General features: G+C 58.1%; 1 protein-coding gene across 2 annotated transcripts in view; it reads left to right on the forward strand.

The window, feature by feature from the left end:
* The first annotated feature begins 58 nt into the window (after positions 1–58).
* The window catches only part of LOC121009873 (kelch-like protein 36), a 105092-nt gene continuing 95328 nt past the window's right edge, over positions 59–9822 (forward strand). Inside the window, exons 1-4 of one of the 2 annotated variants that reach the window (XM_040443247.1) lie at positions 59–81; positions 2136–2214; positions 6603–7676; positions 9264–9421. In XM_040443247.1, coding sequence (XP_040299181.1) covers positions 2152–2214; positions 6603–7676; positions 9264–9421 — 1295 coding nt within the window. In that variant the 5' untranslated portion in view covers positions 59–81; positions 2136–2151. Of the gene's footprint in view, positions 82–2135; positions 2215–6602; positions 7677–9263; positions 9422–9822 lie in introns of those variants that run through there. The other variant, XM_040443246.1, reaches the window with a different exon arrangement.

Here is a 9822-nt window from a genome sequence, read left to right on the forward strand (position 1 = left end):
GGGGAGGCGCGGCGGGAAGGGGAACACGGAGGGGCAGCGGCCGCCGCCGCAGGTGAGACAGGTGCGGCCTGCGCGGCCCAGGTGAGTGTCCCAGCGTCCCGCCGCGGGCGCCGGCCCGGCCGCGTCCCGACTCCGCCTGCTCGCCGCCCGCTCGAGCTGGCCCGGCGGCCGTTGGGCCGCCAGTTCCTCCGGCGGGGGTGTGGGTGCGACCCAGCGACCGCGGCGGCCCCGAGACCCTGTCCTCGAGACCCGGGGCTGGTGAGTAGCGGCGGGTGTCCGAGGCCCTGTCCCGATCGCCGAGGTCCGGCAGGTTCAGGGTAGAAACCCGGAGGCAGCTCGGAGAGCAGGCTCCCTGGGGACCCTCCGTCCGGACGTGGCCTCTGGTCCCATGTTTACTAAGAGATCTTGTAACGCGGAACTGGGGATCGCCGCTGCCCGTGCGGATGGCCTTGACCCCTTAAAGCACGCGAGGCGGCTGACACCCAGCGCTCCTGTACACATTGGCCCCAAACCGCTTGCCCCGAGACAAAAGGGAGCCTCCACCAAGGGGAACTCTCTTAAGAAATCTTGGCCTAGAAAAGAACGCTTTGAGCGCTGAGAGCAAACCTGAGCCCTGGCTGGTTGCGGGGCGTGGGGGGGGGGGGGGGGGGGGAGGGTTGTGGAGAGAGAGGGACCTGCTGCTTTCTGGGGTGTGACCTTGGACGGCCCCCTCCACCACCTGAGCGTCAGAGTCTCAGAGGGTGAAGGGAAAACATCCAGCAGGCCTGGCCGAATATTGATTTCCTTTCTTTCCCTCATGACCCCCCCCCCCCCAGCAGCCCAGGGGCAGTCAAAAGGGACAGGGGGGTGGGTACAGCTGGCCTTTGTCTCAAAGTTGCTAGTTTGTCAGGGGAAATCTAGCTGTCCTTTACTTCCCCAGGGAGCTGGACAGGATGGATTGTGCCCGAAGTGTGTCCCCCATTATCTTGACACTGTGCTTACGTTTTGTGACATTTTTCTTTATTAGCCTAGGCTGTTGGTTCAATAGGTAGCAACTTAGCAAGGGGAAGAAATTCCTCGTGAAGCCCAGGGTGTGACTTGCTTAAGTCCTCTCTCGGTGCCCCCCATGCCCTCCAGATCCCCTAAAGCCTACCTCTGTGCTGTGGTTAGTGAGTTACTTGGCTGGAAGAAACTTTAAGGTGTCTGATTCACCCGCCCATCCCGGAGACGTGATTACGACGTCTGGAGGTGAACGTGAGCGTTTGGTTTTATACTGGGTGGTCCAGGCAGGGCCTAGGCCTCAGTAGAGGTTTCCTGCCTGTGGGCAATTTTTTTTTTTTTTCCTGTTTTGAATGGCCAGGCAGGGTAGCTTGGGGTTGAGAGCAAGGAGGCCCCCCTGGGTGGGAGGCCCAACTCCGCAGCTCCTTCCTGGCTGTGTGATGCTGGGCAGTAGCCTTGGACTCACGGGGTTTTTCTGGGGATTAAATCCGTGAAGACACAGGAAGGCACTTAAAGGAAAAGTACCTGTGTCGAGACCGTGAACGTGTTTTATACGTGGCAGTCATCACTGGGTCACAGCCCTGCCTTCGTCATGATCTTTCAAAAGTTAAGCTGTTCTCACAGACTGGGCCACGTTCAGCAGAGCTTCGCGGTGAAGGGCCCATGTCTGGCCCCTTTTGGGGGCCGGACAGACCCGGGTTTGATTCCCAGCCGTTTATGAGCGTAGTGACTGGAGCTCGACGTCCTCAGCTGTAAAATGGGATGTGACGTTAGCCTGGCCGAGTAGTTGCGGGGCTTACACGAGACAGCACAGGTAAATCCCTTAGCCGGCATCTGCTGTCATTATATCTTGATCTAGCCGAAGGCCTAGTTGAGATCAAGGTATTTGTAGGAGGTGGGCTGTAAAAGACAGGATACTGTCAGATTTTAGTTAATGAAGGAACGACGTTAAGTGCACTGTGGGATTCTAATCACCTGAGTTTTTCAACTCAGCGTAAAAGAGTTCTCATTTCTGTACTGTCTTCTCTCCGTCTTTCCTCTGCGTGACTGGTTTCACCCTCGTCGTCCTCGATATCTGCCAGCAGCCTGCGATGACTGAGTGACCTGGGGTTTTTTTTTTTTTACCGCACACTCAAAAATCCCTGTTCTTGTCCTAGGGCTGGGATCTCTTCTATGATGGAGGGAAGCCGGCAGACGCGAGTGTCACGGCCGTACAAGATCAGCGAATCTTCAAAGGTCTGTGAATGGCCGCTCGCCACCCTGTGCAAGTTGCCTACGAAGTGTGGTATTTTTCTGATGAGATCAGTCCTAAAGGCCAGACGGATTTTCTGTTCCTGGTGGTGGTGTTAGCCTCCTTAACAATGAGTACACAGGTAGCTCGGGCACTGGGTAGAAAACATCCGAAACTCAGAGCAGGAGCGTGAGGGTCGTTAGAGATACACCTTGACTCGCTTGTTCTTTGCCGCAACTCAAAGACGTGGATGGGACAGAAGGAAAAAGCCATGGGATGTGTGTCCCCACTTGGGGGCCCCAAAACTCCCAAGGACACGTCCATTGACAAGCCAGCACCTGACCTAGCAGTCGGGGTCACTGTTGCGTACCTGGATATTAAGGGCCCGGAGTCTTTCCCCCAGTCTGCCTTTCTGGGACCCTAGGAGCGAGTGAGGGTGGGTTCCCCATGGCCGGCCTACCAACCCGTGTCATGCTGGCCATATCAGGATCACCCTGGCAGGGGGGGAACGTATCCAATTCGGAATGCATATGCCGGGCCCCACCCCAGACCTACTAAATTACAATCTGAGAGCAGGACCTGGGAATCTATACCTTCAGCAGACTCGAGGCTACTATAAATAAGGATTGGGGGACAAGTTTTCAGGCCAGTCTCCGTTCACACCTGTTTCTCTATAAATATCAGTAACACCTCTTTATTTCTTTAAAAAAAATATATTATTTTTTTTTTTAATTTTTTTATCACCACTTTTCTTTAAAAGTGGCCCTTTTGCAGATTTCAGTGTTCTGGTTACCTCAGATCGTGCATTTTCACTGGGGCCGATATTGCCCCCAAAATTGGTTCTTGGGAGAGGGGAGGGTTTAAAAAGAATTCTCTTTTTTGCGATCAGAGAGCACAGCTATACGTACAGTTCACGTACAAATACACAGGATACGTGTGGCGTTAGAATCTCATGGGCGCCGTTAGGAAAAAATATGTCAAAAGAAGACTGAAAAAAGACGGAGGTGACCACTTTAGATAAAGGGACCTGTGAGCAGCGTGTAGATTTGAGGGCAAAACAGAGGTTCTGCAGATGTGCATAGAAGGAAAACGGGGTAGAATTTTCAGGAGAGGTGGGTTCTCCGGAGAAACGGGCTCTTATTTCCATCTGAGTTACCGAGAAGGCTCTTGCCAAGCCCGGCTTTATCTGCCGCGAAAACCCAGAAAGGTCTCGCGGCTGTCTCAAAGAGGCTTTGTTCCAGAGCCTGGCTGCAGAGACAGTACGGCTTTCTGAGCGTGGTGATAGTGCTAGAAATCTTTGTCCCCGAAAAGCGCGTTCCGGGTTCGTTTCTGTCGGAATCTATCCCGTGGTTACATGGTATCCGTGTTTCTGACTTACTGTACTTAAAGAGGGCCCGGAGGGTAAGTGTAGCCTGGATTTTCTAGACGTCAAACACACCCAGGTAGCCAGCCCCCAGATTACAGCAGAGATTACCGGACCCTCCAGTCCCAGTCGCCAGCTTCTGCGACTGGAGTGTTGTCTGCCCTTGAACTCAGTGAGAGTCAGGCTCCTTTCGCCGGTTACTACACCTCTGAGGTCTGGCCCTGTTGCTGCCTTTAAGCGGTAGGCTGTTCACCTTCTGGGCGCGATGGCGTCTTCCATTGTGTGACGGCCGCTGCTGGTTCATCTGCTCTGAAACGTGTTGATCCGTTCTGATGATGAATCCCGTTTGCATGTAAAACACTCCGGACGTGCTGCATTCTGGCTAGGGTTGGCTGCTGAGGGCCTGTGTTTCTTCTCTCACGTCGCCTTGCCGCTGGTGGAGGCACTCAAATAGGGAATAAATGAACGAGTAAGAGTTAGCACCGTCGAAGAGTGTGGGGGTCGAAGCTTCTAGGTTTTAGGAAACGCTGCGACTCTGTTGCTGAGGTCCCTTTGAAACCGGGAGGTCGTGTTTGGTGTTTTTCGGTTTTGGGTTTTTTTTTTTTTTTCTTTTGAAAGTCTTCGTCTCTGCCGCTGCAGTAAAATATCCAGAAACGGGTTGTCACTGAGACCCAGGTGAAGAATGAGCGTGCCTACTTAGCATGGAGACCCAGTTTTAGAAACAGTGGCCGCCCTTTTCTCTGCCCTGGCTCACTGGAGCAGATGGTCCTCTCCGCAGCTGTCATCTGGGGCTGTCCCCATCCCCCACCCCCTCCAGGGGGCTGGTTTCTCTTTTTACGCCGCAGCTGGGGGTCCTGTGTGCACCCATTGAAGTGTGCTGGCCCCGCATCCCCACCAGCTTACAGACAACCGGGGGCCTGGGGCGGGGGCACACAGCCCACCTGACACCCCTCGCTTGCGGGGGCTTTGAGCCCTCGCGGTCACGAGAGGGCCTGCCGGTGTGGTGCTTTGACGCTTCCTTCCTCGAGTCCGCGCCTGAGAGGGGCCCCGAGCCGGGGTGTGTTGCAGCCCAGACCAGGCCAGCCGGGCTCTCTCTGCCGGTAACCAGAGTAGGCGGAGAGATCCACGTATGGAACCTCCGAGAAACTGTCCTGTGATGTGAGCACAACACAGCCTGGCTCTCCGCACTTGGAAGGGAAGGCAGCTTCGGGCAGTACCTGTTAGGCGTCCACGTCACAAGTCCGAGAACGTTGCCCGCACCTGTAACCTAGAGGGAGCGGTGGGTGTTGGGAGTGGCCGGATGAGGAGGGACCGCGGGGAAACAGTTATTACCCCCATCACGGGTGTGTTGGGAGGAAGGGAAGAAGGCGATGACACACGGCAGGACACAGGTTGCAAAGTGGCCTGCGGGGACCTGGCGATCCCCCCTACAGCTGCTCACACCTGCTGAGCCCTCAGCCCACCTCCCCTCACCTGCACCACTTCCCCTTTGAGGCTCGGTGCCCGGCCAGCCCTGTCTGCCGACACCCTCCAATAGACCAGCTACGTCACCGATGTGCCTGCACGGCCTGTGCCTCCCTGTACTGAATTTCGTGGTGTTTCTGACGTAAACAAACCGGGCGGTGTGTGGATCCCCAGCCCCTGGAGCCTGATTGGTCTTCCAAGGATGGAGACGCTGCTGCCTGGGTCTGAAGTGGCCTCGTGCCCTCCAAAGCACGTGGCAGGCAGACAGCACTCCGCAAACGTCTCCCGACCCGGGTTGCTTGAATTGACCCATTTTCGTTGTTCACGTGAACTGATTTGTTGATTCCGGTGCGGTGTGGTGATTAAAAGTTCGGGCTCTGGAATCAGACCTAGCCGCAAATCCCAGCCCTGCCTCTCAGCCACTGTGGGACTTTGGGCAAGTTTCCTGGTCTCTGAACCTCAGTTTCTCCTCATCTGGGAAATGGGCATGATTACAGACCTTCCCTTGGAGGAGGGTCATCGTGACCCGCGAATGAGAGAGCACATACCCAGCGCACAGTGCGAGATTCGTATACGCCCTGCCCTGGGGAAGAGGCCACGCTCCTGCACTTTTCCTGATTTCTCGCTTTTCTGAAAGTAGGACCCCCCAGAGCACTTTAGTTGGGATGCATCGCGGAGTCTCTAGGACCCGCCCCATCCCTGGACCCATCAGTAGAAGTGGGAGCCCCTCGTATGGCTGGGCGCTAAGCATTTTCTAAAACACGGAGCGAGCAGTCTTCCTTGGCGGGAGGCCTCGGTGGGAACTCTGGGTCTCCTGGAACGGGGCCCCGTCCTCTTAACGTCCCATCCCGAGTGGTAAAGGCCCTCGTCGGCACTTGTGAGACCAGGAAAAGGGGGCTCAGAGGCTTCTCAGGGCTTTCTCAAGATCACTCAGCTAGTAAGTAGCAGACCTGGGATTCAAACCCAGCTTCTGTCTGCGTTTACAGGCTATACCTGAGCAACTGGGCTGCCCCTACGGGACGGCCATTTTTAAACCTATCTGCTCCGGACCCACAGTAAGAAAGAAAGGGGGCGGGGAGAGAAAAAATACAACTTTGAGGAACTGTATTTAGAAAGAAAAAAACCAGGAAAGACGAACGAGGAAGAGAGATTACGTTTTTAGGGATTGTATTTATAAAGAAAGACGGTAGGTAGGAAGGAAAGGAGAAGGGTAAGTTTTTAGAAGTTGCCTTTGCTAGGCCGCATTGTTTGGTAAGGGATCTCTGCCCCCACCGTAGGGCTCAAAGCCACACCCCGAGGTCAAGAGTGTCCTGCTCCGGGGACTGAGCCAGCCGGGCGCCCCTTTAGGAGCTGGCATTTGAAAAGAAAGAAGGACCGCTGCAGGGTGTGCCCCGAATCGCCCTGTTTCCCAGGGTTCTGCCCGCCCGCGCTCTCGTTTCGTTAAGTGCTGGGGGTGAGGCCCGGGGTTGACCCCGGGACCCTGCAGGGGGGTGGGGGTGGGGGCGGGGCCGGGGGGCGGGGCCGCCGGCCGAGCCCTGACGCGCGCGCGTGCGCTCTCGGCCGCAGGTGTACCACTGGGCCGACCACTCGACCACGGTGCTGCAGCGGCTGAACGAGCAGCGCCTCCGCGGCCTCTTCTGCGACATCGTCCTGGTGGCGGACGAGCAGCGCGTGCCGGCCCACCGCAACCTGCTGGCCGTGTGCAGCGACTACTTCAACTCCATGTTCACCATCGGCATGCGCGAGGCCTTCCAGAAGGAGGTGGAGCTCGTGGGCGCCTCCTACATCGGGCTCAAGGCCGTGGTGGACTTCCTGTACGGCGGGGAGCTGGCGCTGGACGGCGGCAACATCGACTACATCCTGGAGACGGCGCACCTGCTGCAGATCTGGACGGTGGTGGACTTCTGCTGCGAGTACCTGGAGCAGGAGGTGAGCGAGGACAACTACCTGTACCTGCAGGAGCTGGCCTCCATCTACAGCCTCAAGCGGCTCGACGCCTTCATCGACGGCTTCATCCTGAGCCACTTCGGCACGCTGTCCTTCACGCCCGACTTCCTGCAGAACGTCTCCATGCAGAAGCTGTGCGTCTACCTGAGCAGCAGCCAGGTGCAGCGGGAGTGCGAGCACGACCTGCTGCAGGCCGCCCTGCAGTGGCTGACGCAGCAGCCGGAGCGCGAGGCCCACGCCTACCAGGTGCTGGAGAACATCCACTTCCCGCTCATCCCCAAGAACGACCTGCTGCACCGCGTCAAGCCGGCCGTGTGCTCGCTGCTGCCCCGCGAGGCCAACTGCGAGGGCTTCATCGAGGAGGCGGTGCGCTACCACAACAGCCTGGCGGCCCAGCCGGTCATGCAGACCAAGCGCACGGCGCTCCGCACCAACGAGGAGCGCCTCCTGTTCGTGGGCGGCGAGGTCTCCGAGCGGTGTCTGGAGCTCAGCGATGACACCTGCTACCTGGACGCCAAGAGCGAGCAGTGGGTCAAGGAGACGCCCCTGCCGGCCCGGCGGAGCCACCACTGCGTCGCCGTGCTGGGGGGGTTCATCTTCATTGCCGGCGGCAGCTTCTCCCGGGACAACGGAGGGGATGCGGCGTCCAATCTTCTTTATAGGTATGACCCCCGCTGTAAACAGTGGATCAAGGTGAGATTAAAGCCAGATTATTTCTTTACTCTTGAGGACTTTTGCTCTCTTAACCTAGCCTTGGCTGCCCCCTTGCTCTCGGGCCTCGGCCCCCGTCCGGCCTCTGTTCTGACCGAGGCGGCGGTGAGGACACGGGGGCGCGCCCGGCCCCCCAAGCCCGCGCCCTGCCCGGGGCGGGGGAGGGGAGGGGCGAGGGAGGGGCGAGCGGCCGCCGCCACGCAGGCGCAGGCGCAGGCGTCCCGCGGCGCGGGGCCCTCCAGTAGAACTTTCTGTGGGCGACACAGACGTTCTGCGCCTGTGCTGTCCGATACCCCGGCCACCAGCCACGTGTGGTGACTGAGCGCTCAGGATGCGGCCAGTGGGACCCAAGGACTGAATTTGGGGTTGTATTTCACTTGAACTAACTGACGTCTCTCCGAGCGTAAATGGCCGCACGAGGCTGGTGGCTGCCATGCTGGATGGTGCCGGCCTACAGGTTGGACCCAGGGTTCGGACGGTGTTCCCCCAGAGTCGCCCCAGAGCTCCCCCTTCGGGAAGGGTTTGGAGCTCGTTTAAGGAGGCCACGGAGGCTCCCGCCTGGTGGCAGCCGTGGCCCAGCAGGTGTGGCAAATTGTGGCCAAGGCTGGGTCTCGGTGTCAGGCCCGAGTTCTCACCCCAGCTGCGCTGAGTCGCTGCTGGGGATTTCAGACTGCTTCCTCGCCCTCCAGATTTCCAGCTTCCGCCTCCGGAAACGGGGTCGGTAGGGGGGCCGTGGACATCCCGAGGTCAGGGGCTGGGGCCGGTGGGGGTTGGCAAGCCCCTGGCACAGAGAAGGCAGTCCTCTCCTCCCACAAACACCTCCCCAGACCACGACCCTCAGAAACCGGTCTGCCTTTCTGCCCGTGCCTCTGCGCTTTTACTTGGTGACTTTATCTGAGCGCGAAACTCGGAATGGGCTCCCGTGACCTTTCTGTTTTATTCTCGAAAGTCTGCAAACCACCCTCCAGCGTGTAGGTCCTGCTTCTCGAAAGAGGCCCCCTGTTTGGAGCCCGTCCCCGAGACCTCCGTAGCAGGGGCGGCCTGCAGGCGCGGTCTCCTTTGGGACTGTGTTCGTTTCTGCGTTCTGCTTGAATTATTTAAAAAAAAGAAGAAAAAGTTGAGTCTTCTGCTTTTTAATTTCCCGCTGATGGCCCCTTTCTGTCTGTCAACACGATAGCAATCAGCATTAATTCTCAAAGTGTCTGGTGTGGGAGGAGCAAGAGGAGAGATGAGTTTTTGTTCCAGGAAACCCCTAAACCGGTCATTCTGAACCGTATGTGCTGCAGAATTCGAGTCCACAAGGTCAGCCACTGCCCTGGCCGGTTGGGGGACTGTGTTCTCTGTCCCCTTCCCGGGGGACAAGGTCTCAAGGGTTCTGGGAGCTCTTGAGAAGTCCTGTCCGAAGAGCCCCTCTTTCGTCAAGGGTGACTCCCTTCCCCAGACACGCTTGGCCACTGCCTGACCTTCCTGGGCTGTGCGTCCCACAGCACGCATTTGGGAGCCGAGTGCTCGATGCTGACGTTGTCCCGAGCGTGGGGAAGGGAAGGTACAGGTGTCCCGCCTCCGCAGGTGGCCTCCATGAACCAGCGCCGTGTGGACTTCTACCTGGCCTCCATCGAAGACATGCTGGTGGCCGTCGGTGGCCGGAACGAGAACGGAGCTCTTTCTTCAGTGGAGACTTACAGCCCCAAGACCGACTCCTGGTCCTACGTGGCCGGCTTGCCGAGGTGAGGGGGGGGGGGGGGGGGGGGGGGGGGGGGGGGCCAGGCGGGCAGAGTCCTCAGGCAGGCTCTACTCTGGGGCTCCGGTTGTCCACCTTGTCTTCTAGATGTCTTGGCCTCTAATTTCAGGAAAAATCTCCTGGCTTGTAGATAACTCTGGGTAGACTGTGGGGGCAGAGGGCGTGGTGCTAACAGGTCAGGGGACAGACCATCCAAGTGCAATGTCACCTCTGCCGCCAAGACAGATGTCCCTCAATTTCCAAGTCTGTTCACTCCTGGAGCTTCAGGGAGAGAGTGTTAGGTTCAGATAGCGAGGGCTTTCCCGAGAAACATCCCTGAGCGTGGACCTGGGTTGGTCCTCGAGGTGACAGAATAGGGCTGTTGGGAGCGAGATGTTCCCAAGGAGC

This window comes from Herpailurus yagouaroundi, unplaced genomic scaffold (assembly GCF_014898765.1).
Source record: "Herpailurus yagouaroundi ecotype Mexico unplaced genomic scaffold, PumYag 190, whole genome shotgun sequence".
NCBI classification, from domain to species: Eukaryota; Metazoa; Chordata; class Mammalia; order Carnivora; family Felidae; genus Herpailurus; species Herpailurus yagouaroundi.